We start from the raw sequence: 17,230 nt of genomic DNA, 5'->3' as shown, positions 1-17,230 counted from the left end.
AGCGTGGTAGTTGGAATTATCCAGAAGTGAACTTACATAAGATCTGTCCCTTCCCAACAGTCAGTCAGTGATGCTCTAGGGACGTCCTCTTGGTGGTGCCCTGTCCCAGCCCAGAGGAGTGAGCGCTGGCCCGGGGCTCCTCTATAGGTGCCCTCTGCCCACCCTCCAGTGTTTTAAAGGCTGATTTTTTTGGTGGGTACTGGCACTCGACCACTGAGCCACATCCCAGCCCTGTTTTGTATTTTATTTAGAGACAAGGTCTCACTGAGTTGCTTAGCGCTTTGCTTTTCCTGAGGCTGGCTTTGAACTTGCAGTCCTCTTGTCTCAGCCTCCCAAGCCATTGAGATTACAGGTGTGTGCCACTGCTCCTGGCAAGGCTTTCTGATTTTTTTTTTAAATATATTTTTAGTTATTGATAGATATTATTTTATTTATTTATACGTGCTGCTAGGAATCGAACCCAGTGCCTCACACATGCCAGGCAAGTGCGCTACTGCTCAGCCCCAGCCCCAGCCCCAAGGCTTTCTGATTTTGATAGACAAAAAATTGGGAAGTTTAATTCCTAGTGAGATTGCATTTTTTCATGTGTGTCCCTAGTTTTGACTGGGGTCTTGGATTTGTCTGTTCTTTCCTGATTCCTCATTGACTGTCTGGAGATGCAAGAGTTCTTGTTATTTTGTGTGAACTCTTTGTATGTTAAGGACCTCAGCCAATTTTTAAGTAAGTGTGTTTTTTATATTTTTGCGCTTCATTTGTACTAATTATGTTCAGTTTGGTTTTGGATTTGCCTGAGTGCTTAATTTTATGTGCTTGAAGCTTTTGGTAATTTGTGTAAAGATTTGTGACTTGAAGATTTGTGTTTTAGCATACATTTTAATATTGAGTCTTTGTATTCATCTCTTACTTTCATTCCTGCGTATGCCAAGGCGCTGACTTATTTTTTTAGAATTCTTTGCCTGCTGTGCCAGGATCACTTGCTAATTAAGGGTGCCTTTCTGCCTGATGGCTTAGTTGCACCCGTCAAGGTCTGGGATCTTGTTCGCTTTCCACTTTCACTGGTCTCTGTTTCACTACTGTTTCTTGTCAGTGTTCTTTTCAGAAAAGTTTTAAGCCATTTTACTTGCTTATCTGTTCAGATGAATTTTAAAATTGCCACATGACTCAAGAGCCCCCTGCAAAGGGAGCAGCCACTTCTCAGAGGGTGGCTGCCTCCAGCTGCAGTCTGCAGGGTCTGTCCAGGTGGTGGCTCAGTCGTTGTCTGTTTTCGTGTTTGGAGATGCTGTCTTCCCCCTGGTTGTTAGTGGCTTGTTGGTTTCACTGACTGCTCTCACCATCTGAACTCTAGCCTTGCTGCTCATCCTGATCCAAGGGATCTTGGTTGCTTCTTCGGGTTTCCCGAGCTCACAGCTGAGGCATCTCCATCTCTGACACGCAGGGTTTTCCTTCGTCTGTGTGTACGGCCGCCTTCTGCCGTGGGCTCTTTCTTTCTGGGTGCTCTTCAAGAGTTTTCTATTGGAGACTGCACCCTTGACGGCAGTGAGCTTCTCAGCGGTCAGCAGTTCAGGGGCTCCTATTTTTGCTGCTGGCTGGCCAGGCACTGACCTGGCCCAAGTCTGCCCCAGCAGAGCTGGTGCTCGGCCCAAACCTTTGGCCTTGCTTGGGTGGGTTGGTATCTGGACAAACATCTGGACCCGGGGGTGCTCAAGGCATGGGACCTCTGTGCCCTGCATCTACTAGAGTATGGCACATGTTCATAGGATGAATGTGGACAGCCGTACTAGCCTAGAACCCAAGGCTAGTCCACAGAAGAGTAGGATAATTTTTGCTAACTCATGAGGAGTGTGTTCTAAAGGAAGTATAACTTGGAATTAGTGTGTTTGGTTTCATTCATTTGGTAACTATTCAGCATTACAAGTTAAGTGTAATACATGTTTTCGTTGTGCAATTTCATGTCAGGAAGAAGGGACTCTAGAACCAGTGAACACAGTCTTTCCCCAGAAAAAGAACGTAACTCTTCCTACAGTAAAGCTAAGAAGGAGCATGCTGGGAAACAGCTCGGTAAGACTAAGCCATAGTGGGACTGAGAGCGCGTGTCCGCCGGGGGCAGTTGTTCGCTACCTGATTCTCTGCCTCAGCGCCATCACAGAGCAGGGGAGCCTCAGAGGGTCACGTGGGCCTGGTCAGAGTGGAGGAGGGCAGGAGGACAGCTGCTCCTGGGCCACAGGGCTGTTCTCCGCAGCCAAGGGTGTGCTACCCTAAGTCTGCCTGGGACTGAAATTGTCCAGTGCAGCCTTCCTTTCTTTATTTGGAAGACATTTATACTCATGAGGAGCCGAGAGGGTGCCTGTATTCATGTTGATTAGTGATGAGGATTTTTAGTGAAAAAGAAAGCCAGGAGAAGCAGGAGGAAGGGACGGCAGGGAGGGCCTCTGGGGACATCTGGACAGGTGACTCGCTGGGGAGGAGGACCTGCAGGTGTCCAGGGATCCTGAGCAGAGACCTGAGCTGCTGGACTTGCTGCATGCAGGGCAGGAAGCCCAGCCGTGGAGCTGGAGAGGAAGGAGGGGCAGTGTTGGGGGAGGGGCTGCCCCAGCAGGGGCCTGGGGCCTCTGCCCTGTGTCTACAGGTGGCTGGTGGCTGGAAGACCCGGAGGGCTTTGAGCAGGACAGACAGAGGACAGAGTTAGGGTGTGTGTTTTAAAGGGCCTCCTTGTAAGATTGGAGGGCAGGAGTGGAGGCCTGGGACAGCGAGGAGCTCGTGGCGACTGGATGGGGAGTGTGGTGGCTTGGACCAGGTGTCGGTGGCGACAGCAGTGGGGTTCAGGGTGTGAGGGGCAGGAGAGAGGACGACGGCTGTGCCGATGGACGGGGTGCCACTTGTTTCAATGAGAGGAATCCGAGAGAAGACCGCTTTGGGGGGTTCTGGGCACCTGCGCAGTGCCGCTTGCTGAAATGGCAGGCTGCTGTGTGGGCGGCTGTACCAGAACACAGGTCTGACTGCGCACGCGGAGGTCTTTGTAGACGGTGGGATGTGTGACCTGTGATCAGGGAGAGTCGCAGAGGTTGGAGGTGACACACCTGAGGTTCTGGCCATGACGATGTTTACAGCTGTGGCTTTGGGGGAACAGGGTGTGTTGAGCTCTGCGGGGGACGGGACTCCAGGGCAGGGGGCAGAGGACAGGGCTGCTGTTAGGAGAGGCTGTCCTGGATGTGGGGAGGGCATCTCATGGAGGGGAGGGGGCTTCTGTCCAGTCTATGGGAACCAAGTGGAGGCTGAGAGTGGACCACTGAGAGGACATGGTGGTGTTTTGGTGGCCTTGACCCAGACCCCTATAAATCCCAACTAAAGCAAACAGATACTGAAAGCTTTGTAATATGTTAATCTGTTGTTAACTATTTTATGTCAGGAAGGAAGGAGGATAATATTTCAGGTAAAAGTTTAGACCCCATAACGTCTGGATTAAATGACGAACCAGATCAGGAAACTACAGCTTCAGAAATAGGTAAGAAAAAGGTATTCTCTAGTTTAAGTTCCTCTACACCTTGATGTACAGTTGCGACATCTTGGTGTAGTTCTAAGTTTTTTTGTATTATTCTTACCACTCCAGTGTTTGTCAGATTTTTTTAACATTGTGCTGAAGATCAGAAATGACTTGATGTTTTATTTTCTTTAATTTTGCTCCATTGTGACAGCTTTAAGTTAATCTTTACATGTATTTTTATGTTTAACTTCTATTTTTTTTATGTCAAAGTGCATTCTTAATTTTGCTATTGGAATTTTTTTTTAATCTTTAGCCTACTGTGCTGCTAGAATTTCTCCACAATAAAGATTTTAGGCAGCACGTCTGCAACACACTGCACTCGCCCGTTCACAGCCAGCACTGATGGTGTGCCGCTGCGCGTGGGTGGGCAGCCCTCAATGAAATATCAGTCCCACCAGTCTTCTGTGTCCCGAGACCAAATTCTTCAGAAATATTAGAATTTTTGAGTTGTATTCAAGAAAAAAAATAGTGTAGATTTCTTCTAGGAGAAGATAGAAGTTTTTGTTTCCATCTGCATTTTTAAGACTCTGGAAATGTGGCTAGAATGGCGAGGGGCCTTCTCTGCATGGTGTCTTTGAGGACTTCCCTCGCTGGGAGGGGTGCTGTGAGTGGCTGATGCCTTGGTGTGGCGGGCGTGGTGCGGAAGCCCGGAGGCCGTGCTGGGTCTTACTCCACTGTGCACATGTGCGTCACAGTTCAGCCCCATCTTGTATTGGATCTTATTTTTAAGGGACCTTTTTTCTTCTCCAGGCTCCTGTGGGGGAGCTGGCCAGGTGTCCTGTGCTGCAGGAGAGGGTAAGGGCAGTGGTGAAGGCTTGGAGGAATGGCAATTGGTAGGCCATGGAGTGACCTGTGTCAGTGTAGCTGGGGACACCACGTTCACACCTTTCCCACTCACTACCTCCTGGCCTGGAGCACATGCACAGATGGGTCCTCCGAACCACAGTGTGCTCATCGCAGATGGTTGTACAAATGCCCGCCTTGAGTTTGAGCGGGCTGGTGTCTGGACAGCAGCTGAGTGACAGGTGTGCTGTGTGACAGGTCACTAGCTGAACAGACAGCCCCTGATCAGGCTGTATCAGAGCTTGTGGACTTTAACACAGGTTGAAGTTGTCCACCAGGCGTGTATTGAGCATTTCATGGATTTTATCTACAAGTGTGAAAATAGTGTAACCTGGGGCGTGAAGAGGTGCACACTGCAAACCTTGTTTCTCAGTGGGGTGTTTTGTGGGTGAGAATGAAGCTTGGTTGTCCAGCGGGGAGCATAGCCCTGCTCACATGTGCCCCCGGGGCTGGGAGAGACCCTGGTCCCTCTTTTTCCTCCCCAACCCTTCTCTTTGGGCTGGGGTGCCTTCACAGTCACCCTGCTGCTCTGTGGGTGCTGTTGGGAACTCCTGGAACTCAGAGGCTGCAAGCAGTTGTTTCTGGCGCTGAGCATGGTTCCCAGGCTCCCTGCCCTGGGCTGTTACCTCTCATTCCTAAGTACTTCAGAGGAAAGGAAAGCGGCTGTGTTGGCCAGAGTGCTGGCCACACTGTAATCCCTGCAACTCAGGAGGCTGAGTTAGGAGGATTGCAAGTTCAAGGCCAATCTGGGCAACTTAGTGACACCTTTTCTCAAAAAAGAAACCAAACAAACAACAGTGGGGTGGGGGATGTCAGAGCACGCTGGGTTCAATCCCCAGGGCCAAAAAGGGAAAAACAGGTGCAGGCAGCTGATGCAGCTCAGACGCCGAGACGCTGGGCCTGTGCTGGGGCCCGCTGACCCTGCTGCCTCAGGTTGTCCGAAGAGAACTTGTGGGTCTTGTTTTTAGCATTTTGCATTTTGGGTGAAGAGTTCAAAAAGGCACTCAACTGTTCCTTTTTAAAGTGTGAATGGTTTCTTCCTGCTCTCCATGTTGTAATGCCAGCTATAGGCTGTGCCTTTTCTTAACCTATGACAATTCCAAGTTCTCTGGAATGTAAACTGTACCTTTCTTTTGCTTAGTTTCTCTCATTTCCTTTTTTTTTTTTTTTTTTTTTTGGTACCAGGAATTGAACTCAGGGGCACTGGACCACTGAGCCACACTCCCAGCCCTATTTTGTACTTTATTTAGAGACAGGGTCTCACTGAGTTGCTTAGCGCCTCGCTTTTGCTGAGGCTGGCTTTGAACTCGTGGTCTTCCTGCCCTCTTTCCTTTTTGTTGCATGGTTTAAGTTTGTTTTAAAAAATATATTTATTTTTTAGATGTAGTTGGATACAACACCTTTATTTAGTTTATATATTTTTATGTGGTGCTGAGGATTGAACACAAGGCCTCGCACATGCATGCTAGGCGAGCGCTGTATCACTGACCTATATCCCCAGTTTTTTTATCATGAAAAATACAAGAAAGCAGAAAGAATAGTGCAATTCACACTCAGGCACTCACCCAGGCTGAGTGGTTCCAACATTATGCTTCACTTTAGCTCTGTATTTTTATGAATGATTTCAAGGCATATTGCAACATCCTAATAATATATTTTAAAATACTTCAGCATGCAGCTCAAAAAATAAAATGAGGTAGTCTACATAGCCACAGAATTCTTACCTCACTGAAAGAATCATTATTTCCCAATAGTAACCATTTTTGTTCCGAAATGGTTTTCATGTTTAAAAATCCCTGGTTCTGTGAGGACATTTAGTAGCAAATCGAGGAGGCTGCAGTCTGTGAGGCCGCTGTAGAAGGCGGACTGTCGGGACTGCCTGCAGCGGCTCTGTGGGCAGCCATCCAGCGGCTGGTTTCGGTCGCAGGACCTGATGGACTGCAACTCAGGTCTGTGTCCAGTGACAGCCCCAGGGTCTGAACTTGGGAAGTCTGGTGCCAAGGCCCCGTCCTTCCCTGTGGGATTTCTTGCTTACCAGATAGTTCCAGATAGCAGATTGTGCTGAGGCAATGATTGTTTCACCCTGCAGAGTAACTTTGATTTCTTAATAAGTGCATTATTTTAGTCTTTTAAAAGTATTATTCAATAAACTGGTTGATTTGCCCTTTGTGAGTAAAAATTGATTCTAGTGTTTTTAGTGAGTATGTAGCCTATTTGTATGTCCTTTGTGTTTGTGGGAACTTGGGGTTTAGTAAAGCTTGTTTAAGTTCACTAGAACTTGGAAAAGATAAATTCATCCCCTTGAACTCCAGACAGAAGACAGTGCATTTGCATCTACCTTCTACGATCCTGGGTTCTATAGAATTCAGAGAATCTTTGCTGCGCCCAGTTGTACACACCTCAGCAACTTGGGGAGCTGTGGCAGGAGGGTCGCATGTTCAAGGCCAGCCTCAGCAACTTAGTGAGGGCCTGTCTCAACGTAAAAAAATGAAGTGTTGAGTGTGTGTGACTCAGGGGTAGAGTGCCCCTGAGCTTAATCCCCAGTACTGCAAATAAATAAGTAAATAAATAGAACATCTTTGACACTTTTAACTAAAATATGACAACTTACGTTTATTAGAGTGCTTCATTCTAAAATTGACAAATCTACAACTGCCAAACATATTTATTTTTAGATCTTAATATTTTATATTCATTCTTTGGCTACCCTTTAGGAAACATCATAAGTAATTAGCTGTTAGACTGTTTAAATCAACATAATTTTTACAGAGATTTCCTTACAAAACTGTATGTCATGTGGCTGGGGTGGTGGCTCAGTGGTACGGCACTTGCCTAGCTTGAGTGAGACACTGGGTTCGATCCTTAATACCACATACAAATAAATAAAGTGAAGATATTGGGTCTATCTACAACTAAAAAAAAAAATATTTTAAAAATATCATCAATTTAATGTAATTCTATTACCTAAATAAAGCAGTTATTTGCTAGTTAATGACGGGTTGATTCTGATGTAAGCTATTTCTTTAAATGGTTTTAAGACATCTAGGATTGGGTTTGGGGGATGTTTTTCCAGTTTCATCTTTATTTAGACAGTGGTGTGTCTTGGACCATGGGTCAGTTTTTCAGCTCTGGGTCCTGCCATAATTCAAAACCTCTTCCTCCAGCACCTCCTGTGCCCTTTTTGTTTTTAATAGGGAAATATTTTATTTTATTTCTCAGCTATTCAATTTCTTTTCTATTTTCAAGACTTCAGAGCACAGTGATGAGACCCCTGTTTTGTGATTCTCAGTATGTCTAGGATAGTACATGTGTCAGGATACCTTTCTTTTCCTCCTTCTTTCCTGGAACAGCCGGCTCCTGGGCCTGACTATGGTGGGAGCCAGCAGAACCAAGTGGTTCTGTGGGTCCGAGTGGTTCTAGAAGTGGAGGTGGATGCGGGCTGCTTTGCCCAGGGAGGCCCAAGAGTCCCTCCTGGGTCAGTGGGCTGGGAGGGGCCTGCTCACAGTCTGGTGCCCAATCCCAGAGCCACAGTGCAGGAGGAACATTCTAGATGTGTTTTCAAAGCTGCCTTTGTCAGTTTGGTCAACTTGCAGCATGGGGAAAGGTGGGCGTGTGAGCTCTGGTTAGCCCTAACCCAGAGGGCTCAGGATGCCACTGATCACCAGCCCTTCAGGGTACAGTCTGAGTGACCGATTTTAAACTGTTTTATGTCAGGAACCAAAGAAACCATTACTAACTCAACTATTGTTTCAGATGATAACTCCACTACTCTGTGGCGTGAGAGCGTTGAGCCCGACCCAGCAGTAAAGCAGAAAGGCAAGAACGGCCTGTGTGCACCTTGCTGGTGGGAGGAGACTGCCCCAGGGTCAGCCATTGCCGGGCACTATGCCTGCTCCCATGGGTGCAGCTGGGCCTGGGGTTTCCCCTGGGGCTTTTCCCATGAGTGACAGAGGCCACTGCTGGTAACAGGCGGCATCCTGTGTGAGGGCAAGTGGCAGCATTCATGACTCTGGGGCTGCCATAGATGGTCCCCAAATAGAAATCCTGCTGCTCTCCGAGCTCGCTGCCCTGCCCAGAGCTACCCCTTCGAGGGCTCTCAGGCTGTAGTGTTCACGGGAAGTCCAGGGGCAGGTGGACCCGGGTGTCCGGGGAGCGCTTGCACTCTGCGTGCCTGGGTGGGACTGGGCCTGGCTAGAGGTTGGGTGCGGATGATTGCTGGTCACTCTGCCCCACCTGATGTCCGGGCCAGCGTGGAAATGCACCTGGTGTCGGCCCTTCCATACGTGTGTGTTCGTGTATTTAAAAAGTGTCATGAAAAGATGATTCATCTCAGCTTTGAATCCACTCCTGCCCTGCCCTGTGGCACTGCTGCTTGCCTGTGACTGCTTGGGCCACATGTGTCCCCAGGCATAGCACTCGAGAAGGGACCCTGGGGCAGTGCAGGAGTGTGGCTGGGAGATGGCCTCAGGGAGCTGGTGCATGGCCGAGCTCACCTGGTTCTGTGTAGCGTCTTGGCACCCACCTGAGCTGTCTGATGGCACTTCCCAGGGCCTCCTGGCTGTAGGGCTTTACCTCGTTTCTGTCTGTGATACACTCTTCACATCCCTGCTTCTGGCTTTCATGGGAGTGCATTTTATGATTCACAGTCGAAAATAGCAGGAGGCGGCAGCCGGGGCACTAGGAAGGGCTGCCAGGAAATGGCCTCTTTCCCAATAGATGTCCAAACTCAGGACGTGTCTCCTCCGATTCTGTTCAGGCCACTTGATGCATTGAGGTTGACTAACACGAAAATTAATTTTTTCTTGTGCTTTTTTTTTTTTTTTAGGTGACTCCATCAGTGATGCAGGTGAGAATGGCTTTAAGTATACTTGGTGTATTGTGTCTGTGTGTGGGTAAAAAACATTTCAAATCTGCTTTACACACTGCACTAGTGAAAGTAATTTATTTTGAGGAAATATATCTTAACAATTTTTATCAATTTTGTTTGTCAACTTTCTATTACGCTGACGAATACCTAAGATGATAATCAACTTATGGAGAGAAAAGGTTTACTTTGGATCATGGTGTCGGAGATGTCAGTCCAAGATCAATTGGCCTTGTTGCTTTGGGCCTGTTACAAGATAGCATGTTATAGCAGGAACTCATGGGGGGGTCAAAGCTGCTCACCTCTTGGCTGAGGAGCAAAAAGAGGGGACCAGGGTCCCCTTCAAGGACATGTCCCCAGTGATGGGAGGTCCTCGGAGTTTTCACCAATGCCCAACTGTGCATGTCCTCAACACGTGGGCCTGGGGGAGCGTCCAGGTCCCAACTGCAGCACCCACTGAAGGTGTGATGGGCGTGTGGGAATCCACGTGTGTGAGTCACCTGAAAAGAATACATTTCAGGATGTTTCTTTCCTCAGAGTATATTGTACATTCCCAATTTTCAGATTTTGATGTTTTTACTACTTTTTAAAGTGTAAATTTCTTTCAATAATGGAGTAAATTTGTCTTAGTAGTTTGGCTTGTAACTTGCTGATTCAATCTTTTTTAACTAATGTGAAGAAAACTTATTCAGTTTATAAAAATACTGTAGAAAATTTAAAAATAAAGGAAAAGCTGAGGGTAAAAATAAAAAGCCCTGGTAATTCCATTGCTTGTAACTTAATCTCCTCTGGGACCCCTTGAGTGTAGACATGATTACTAAGCTATTGAAGTGCTGTTATTCATCATACGTTAACATGATAATGTGGTTTCGCACACAAGGGCCTAGCATATGATGGTAACATGATGGACTTAGTCACCGAGCCATCCTGTTGACGGGGTGTGCATCTGGACAGATGTACATCTACGCCTGGCCATTGCTTTTCTTAGTTTGTATTTCCTTTATGTTAAATTGTACCTATATTTTGAGTTTTATTTCTTGAGTAGCTGAACCAGTTTGTTCCGGAGTTTCAGTACATCATTTCCCCAAATCTTCTCTAAATTTAGATATCATGTCTGTCTTATCTTCATTAAAATGATGGATGAGAAAATAGTTCATTTATACTTGGAATTGTTTGCTGCTTTTTCAAATACTTATGTTTGAATTAATATTTATATTCGAATTAAATATATTTTAATTAATCTTGAATTAAATATCACTTGTTCTTTGTGTTTCTTTCTCTGAATTGCTGGCTGGATTGTACCTGTTTAGAAGGAGACACTGGCGCTACTGGCCAAGATAAATCCGAGGTGTGCGAGAATCCAGAAGCCCCCAGCGAGCTGTCCTCCAGTGTCAGGTGTGTGCTTTCTGCTGCCTGAGAGGAGTGCCAGCTAGGGGCCTGCTGTGGCGCCCTGCCGGCTCCTCAGTGCTTGAGCTGAAGTAGGTGGAATCGTGTGCATTGAAGGCAGCCTACACCGCTTCTGTGGTTTTTCTGTTCCTGAGCTGTGTAACTGCACGTAGTACAGAGTGGGTTTTGGGAGATGGGCTGAGTACTGACTGTCGGTAGCTGGGTCACGTGAATGGGTGTTGTCACTCTCCTGACTAGCATGTTGAGGTGGAATGGGAATTAGCCTTGCCCTGAGTCTGAGTTTTCTTTTGTCCAGTGTGAAATGTTCATCGTTTTGTGTCCTTTTGATTTTCCATTGTTTGGGTGGGTTTAGAAGAATACCTCGACCTGGCAGTGCTAGACCGGCGCCTCCCCGGGTCAAACGGCAAGAGGGCGTGGAGACCTTGACGATGGACAGGTAAGACGAGTTGGCTGGGTGGCCCCGTTGCACAGGTTGGCTATCCGCTCCACTGTCTGTGTGTTGTGGGTTGGACGGGCCTTGGGGCTGGACCAAGAGATGGGCAGGTGAGCAGTGGAAGAGAAAAGCGAGGCTGGGCCCTTGCCTCAGGCCGCAGAGCAGTGTGCGTGGCAGGTGATGAGGAGGAGAGACACATGTCTGCGTGTGGTCACTTCTTGAGGTTCAGGAGACATGTTGGGCTACGAGTCTGTGGTCTCTAGATGGAAGACTTGAGCGTGAAAACAGTGAGGGTGAAATAGGGTGGAAGGGGTTCAAGGCTTAATTGCCAAAGGCCACACAGTTGTCCAGAAGTCGTAAGTCCTGCAGAGACCACAGGCAGGCTCCGTCAGGGTGGGTTTCAGGTGGAACCCAGGCAGGGCGAGGAGACAGCACATGGAGACCTGTTTCCAGGCGCTTCTCTGTGAGAGCAGCGGAGGATGGTGTGTGTGCGAGAATGCGCATGCACATCCTCTGGAGTGGTGGCAGCTGGATGCTCTGGAGCATGCTGGCCAGGTCACCTGGGGAGGGCTGAAGTCAGGGGCTGATGGCCCAGCTGCAGGCGACCAGGGCCTCCGCAGAGGGAACCTGGGTGAGAGCGGGTGGTCACCTGGGAGGTCCAGGTGGTGGGCCAGGCTGCGGGATGTTGGCCGACTCGTAACAAGGGCAGGACTTGGGTGGACAGGAAGGGTGTAGTGGGTGCTGGGCAGGGATACAGGCCATGGCGGGGACACGGGCAAGCAGGGCCGGGGTGCCACAGGAGGGGCGCTGAGGAGCTGCTTTGTGCAGAGGGGAGGTCTGGGGCAGCTGTGGCCTTGGGGCTGCCCATGCCACCCCTGCCTGAGGTTCGTGCCTGGAGAACAGGCCTTCCAGGCAGAGGGCAGAGGCTGCAGCCTGGGTAGGGCACACATGGGGGAGGCAGAAGCCACGGGTCTTTGCGGGTAGAGGGAGGCTGGCTGTGGCCAGGAGCTCTGGGCAGCAGGGAGGGGGCGTGGGGGGAGGCGTGCCCATGCGGCCAGGCCCTGGGGCGGGGGGTGGTGGTGAACCTCCTCTTAGGTGACCTCTTGCACAGGGCTGGGGAAAACCTGGGACTGATGGGCCATTGCTGATGTGATCTTGTGTCTTCTTATTTAGGACAGGGAGTGGTAAAACCGTCTCAAATGTGATTATAGATTCACAGAATTCAGACAATGAAGACGATGATCAGTTTGTGGTGGAGGCTGCCCCTCAGATCTCCGAAATGTCCGAAATTGAGACGGTCAGTTCACAAAGGTGTTTCTAGTAACTACACACAAACATCACGTCAGTGCTCCAGCTTTTAGACTTACGTAGACAGAATTTTCCGATTTTTTTGGTTACTTTTCTACTTTCTTTAGTTTGATCCTTCCTTTTTTGAGTTCACAAGTGTCATTCTGAGAATTCGGCTGCCTGCATCTTCTTTTTTCTTGGTTCCTTTCTTGCTTAGGTGCCTGCGCTGGAGCTGGAGGACAGCGAGAAGCACGGTGAGTCCCGATGCTGGGCGCAAGTGTGCCCCTGCTGTGTGACACATCAGAGTGTGCGAGCCAGGGGCCCGGTGTCGGTGTGTTTGCATGTAGGTGTTCTGTCTATTGGCACATTTGCACATACGTGCGTGTGCCCCGTTTGTGTTGGCATGGACCTGAACGTGTACCTCAGGTGGTTACAGTGTTCCCAGGCACGTGTGCCTGTAAGTGTGTAGTCCTGTTCATGTGTACATGTATGTGCTCCGTGTGTTGGCACTCCCCTGTGAATGTGTTGGCTTATACCTGTGTCATGCATGTACCCTACTGTGTTTTGGTGTGTTTGGACATCCACGTGTTCTCTTGTGATTTTTGCATGTACGCATGTGCCCCATGGGTGTTTATGTTCCTGTTTACATGGGTGTGCCCCCATGTGTTGGTATTTTCACGGGTAGGTGTATGGGCCACCCTGTGTGTGTTGGCATGTTTGGGTGTGCACCCTCTGTGTGTGATGGTTTTTCATGTGTGGCCCCCTCTGTGGTGATGTGTTCATGTGTACAGGTGTGTGCCCAGTGTGTTGGCACGTTACCACCTGTGCGTGTCCACCCTGTTGGTTTGTTATGTACGTTCATGCACCCCTTGCATGTTGGTGTATTTACATGTTTCATGTGTGCAGCTCTGTGTATAGGAATGCTTGAGTGTATGTGCCTGTGTCCCATGTGTGTTGGTGATTTTGTGTATAGGATGGTACTCCCTGCCTGTGTTAGAGTAAGTGTGTGTGCAACCCGTGTGTTGGCGTGTTCACATGTACTGTGTGCCCCTGTGTTTTGACATGTTTGTGTGCATGTTCCCTTCTTTTTGTGTGCTCGCATGCACCTGTCCGACACGTGTTGATATGTTGATGTGTATGTGTGTGCATACCTGTGTTTTGTGTGTTCTCATGTATGCATGTGCTGTTTGTTTTGGCGTGTATGTGGGCGTGCCCCCTTTTAGTGTTTTCTTGCACATTGTGTGCCCCCTCTTTTGGCATATTGGTGTGTGTGAGTGTTCTCCTCTCTCTGTGTTGGCATGTTCATATTAACATGCTCCCTGTGTGTTGGTGTGTTTGTATGTATGGTCTTGTGCCCCTGTGGGCTGTTGTGTTCCCATGTACACATATGCTTCCCCTCTGTGTGTCAGTGTATTTGCCTGTATGCACGTGTACCCCACCTTGGTGTGTTCCATTGTACATGCATGCACCCCCTCTCTTTGTTGGTGTGTTTCTGTGTATGTGTGTTTCCTGTTTGTTGGTGTGTTTGTGTCTGTTCCTTCTTGTGTGTTGGCATGTCCACACGTATGTGTTCGCATGTTTGTGCATGCGTGTATGCACCCCTCCGTTGGTGTGTTGGTGTGCACATGTGAGCACCCCCTCTGTGTGCGCTTTGGAAGGGTCAGCCGTGAGTGGCCGTTGTGTGGGGGGCGCTGGCTGGGGGTCTGCTCGGCTACGTTAGGGCACAGCTGGCTGGCGGTCCACCCCAGGAGGTGGAGCTGGAGGAGCTGCGGCTTCTGTGCCAGTGACCTTTTCTTGTCAGTTCTCTTACCTGTGGGGTTGGAGCCGAAGGTCCCTCCACGCCTGCGGCTCTGAAGCAGTCTTGTTCTCCTCCCAAGCACGCTCCTCCTCATGTCAGACCCTTAGACAAGTGGGAGGAGTAGTCATAGCATAGGCCCTGTGCCCACCCGCTCAGCTGCCACCGGCTCAGCCTGCCGTGACCTGCTCCCGGCTGTTTTCAGATCCAGAGAAGGCGTTTCCTCTGTACATATGTTGTGTATGTATCTTGAGAAGTTGAAGACTCTTTAAAAAAACAAATGAACAAATTCCCATTATCATATACAGAAGAACTTAACAGGGATCCCTTGATGTCGCCAAGTACCCGGCTTTTTTCTGGTTGGTTGGTTGGAGTCAGGGTGCAGATCACGCCCTGCACTGCAGTCGCCTGCTCCAAGCCTGCAGCCCTCCCCGGACACGCGTGTGGTGGTGCAGCTGGCCTGGCTGTCCTCTAGAGTGTGACACCATTCAGCGTTGTTGGCTGGGCCACTGTGGTGTGTTTTGCCACGTTCTTCCCCTTTGTGCCCTGACACCTGTCCTAGAAGACCCAGTGGATTCAGGCTGTTTGGTAAGAGTGTCGTGGGTGGTCTTAGACCTCTGCCGTGTCTGCCTGGGGCCCTGCTGGTCGTGCAGCCATGGCTGTTTCTCACTGGGGTGCAGGGCAGTGACGATGGCCCTTCCGCCTCCGTCCCCATCCCTGGCTTTGCTTACCCAGAGCTGCCGCCCCCACAGAAGAGGCGGGCCAGCCTGGACGGGCTGTCTTCTGGAGGCCTTTCAGCACAGCCCAGTGACTTCACACTTCTTTGGCTGCGACGAGGTGTTCAGGCCGCCTGTGTTTCCCCTGCAGCTGCTCCTTCTCTAAGAGCCTGGCTGGCTGCTTGCTGCTTCTGGCGTAGTCCTGGGTTCTGGGTGTTTTCCTTGCACAAAGGAGGGACTTACAGTTCTGCATAAGAAAATACATCCTGAGTTCCTGCCGATGCTTCCAGTTGAGCTTTAGGACTGAAGGTTCTGCCTGTGAGCTTTGATTTTGCTCAGGCACCTCTTCCATTTGCTGCCCCAAATCACGGCTGCCAGCAGCACCAGCCGTGCGTGCTCCCACAGTGTGCGTGCTCCCACAGTGTGCGTGCTCCCACAGTGTGCACGCACAGCAAGTTGGGAATTTCTCTCTTTTTGTTCTTAAGGTATATCCCATTAGGGAAGTATGAGAGCAGATTCATAACTGTTTTAAAGTTAGGAAATAATGAGCATATACTTACTAATTTGACATTCTTATTTTTCTTTCACTGTTTTGCATTAATATTCATAATTTTGTTTTTCTCTTCACATAGAATTTTCACATAGCTTTAAGGCCAAGTGTCCCAAACCAGGTATATTTATTTAAAGGTGTGGGGCTTGGACCCCTGTCTCTTTTACCCAATATTCTCCCTCACCCTGTAGGAAACAGGGTTTTTATTTTTATTTAAAAATTTTTTTGTAGTTATGGACACAATGTCTTTATTTTCATGTGGTGCTGAGGATCAAACCCAGTGCCTCACATGTGCTAGGCGAGGGCTCTGCCTCTGATCCCCAGCCCCTGTCACTCTTTCTTATTTAACCTTTTATTTGGAATCATTTTAGATCAACAAAAAAGTTGCAAAGATATTACAGAAAATTCCTGTGTACTACCCACTTAGTTCCCTTAATATCTTCATCTTACATTATTAGCATTGTTTTGAGTGTATATTAATCATACAGAATGGCACATTTTACTGGGCATTGATGAAAACGCGATTGATCAGTTTCCCTCCCTAGTACCTCCCCACCCACCTCCCTCCCTCCTTCTGGTCGCCTTCTCTCTCCCACTGGTCTCCCTTCTAATTTCAGGGAATCCCCCTGTTTTCTTGTTTTTTACTTCTTCTACATTTGAAAGAAAAGATCTAATACTTTTTTCTATGAGTCTGATTTGTTTTGTTCAAAATTATGTTTTCTAGTTTCGTCTATATTCCTGCAAATGACATAATTTCATTCGTCTTTATGGCTGAATAAGATTCCACTGTGTGTATATGTAATATGTACACATACCTGCACATTTTCTCTGTTCATTTATCTGTTGACAGCAACTAGGCTGATTCCATAATGTGGCTATTGTGAATCATGCTGCAGTGAACACAGGTATGCATGTATCTCTAAGATAAGCTGACCTGAATTCTGTTGGACAATTACCAAGGAGTGCTACAGCTGGATCATAGGACCCATCTGTTTGTAGCTTTTCAAGGAACCTCGATATTGAAGCTTTTAATTTGATGCCATCCAGTTTATCAATTCTCTGTATTTCCTGAACTATAGAGGTCTTCTTCAGGAAGTCTTTGCCTGTGATTATGTGTTGAAATGTTTCCTCTATTTTTTTCTCTTAATATTTGAAATATTTCTGATCTTACAGTTAGGTCTTTGATCCACATTGTGTTTACTTTTATAAGAGTGAGAGGTGGCTGTCCAGTCTTCCCAGCACCATGTGTTGAAGAGCATTTCACTGAAATGTTTTGGCACCTTTATGCAGAGTGAGAGGACTGTCTTCTGTCCTGTTCCATGGGTCTGCGTGTCTGGTTTTATGCCAGTTCTGTGCTGTTTTAGGTATTACTAAAATTGGGTATTGGGATGCCGCCAGCTTTGCTCTTTTTGCTGTGTCTCTTCTGGTCTTTGATCTTCCGTGTGAATTTTAGGATTGCTTTTTCTAGTTCTAGTGAGTACATCATGGGTGTTTTGATGGGATTGCATTGACTCTGTAGATCACTTTTGGAAATATGGCTGTTTTAACAATGTTAATTCTGCCTATCCATGAACATGGGAGATCTTTCCATCTTTGAGAGGCTTCTTCAGTTTCTTTTTTAGGGTTCTATGATTTTCATTGTAGAGAGCTTGCACCTCCTTGGTTAGGTTTATTTTCAAGTATTTCATTTTGTGAAATGAATGGTGAATGGGATTATTTCCTGACTTCTCTCTCAGTGAATTCATTATTTGTGTGTAGAATATTGATTTTTGTATGTTGATTTTGTATCCTGTT

The 17,230-nt window shown here is 48.0% G+C and overlaps 1 protein-coding gene across 6 annotated transcripts in view; it reads left to right on the top strand.

Moving 5' to 3' along the window:
* Traf3ip1 (TRAF3 interacting protein 1) overlaps positions 1-17,230 on the top strand; it is a 48,801-nt gene that overhangs the window by 10,210 nt on the left and 21,361 nt on the right. For 3 of the 6 annotated variants that reach the window (XM_046456935.2, XM_046456933.2, XM_046456931.2), the window contains 6 exons: positions 8,138-8,200; positions 9,210-9,230; positions 10,559-10,643; positions 11,008-11,091; positions 12,262-12,385; positions 12,593-12,629. In XM_046456935.2, coding sequence (XP_046312891.1) covers positions 8,138-8,200; positions 9,210-9,230; positions 10,559-10,643; positions 11,008-11,091; positions 12,262-12,385; positions 12,593-12,629 — 414 coding nt within the window. Of the gene's footprint in view, positions 1-3,406; positions 3,503-8,098; positions 8,201-9,209; positions 9,231-10,558; positions 10,644-11,007; positions 11,092-12,261; positions 12,386-12,592; positions 12,630-17,230 lie in introns of all 6 variants that reach the window. The other 3 variants (XM_046456934.2, XM_046456932.2, XM_058583298.1) reach the window with 2 other exon arrangements.

Source organism: Marmota monax, unplaced genomic scaffold, assembly GCF_021218885.2.
Source record: "Marmota monax isolate L192 unplaced genomic scaffold, Marmota_monax_Labrador192_F-V1.1 WCK01_AAM20220418_F8-fsc00230, whole genome shotgun sequence".
In the NCBI taxonomy this organism is placed as follows: domain Eukaryota; kingdom Metazoa; phylum Chordata; class Mammalia; order Rodentia; family Sciuridae; genus Marmota; species Marmota monax.
Note: the sequence above shows the minus strand (reverse complement) of the source record. Positions and strands in the feature narration are given on the sequence as shown.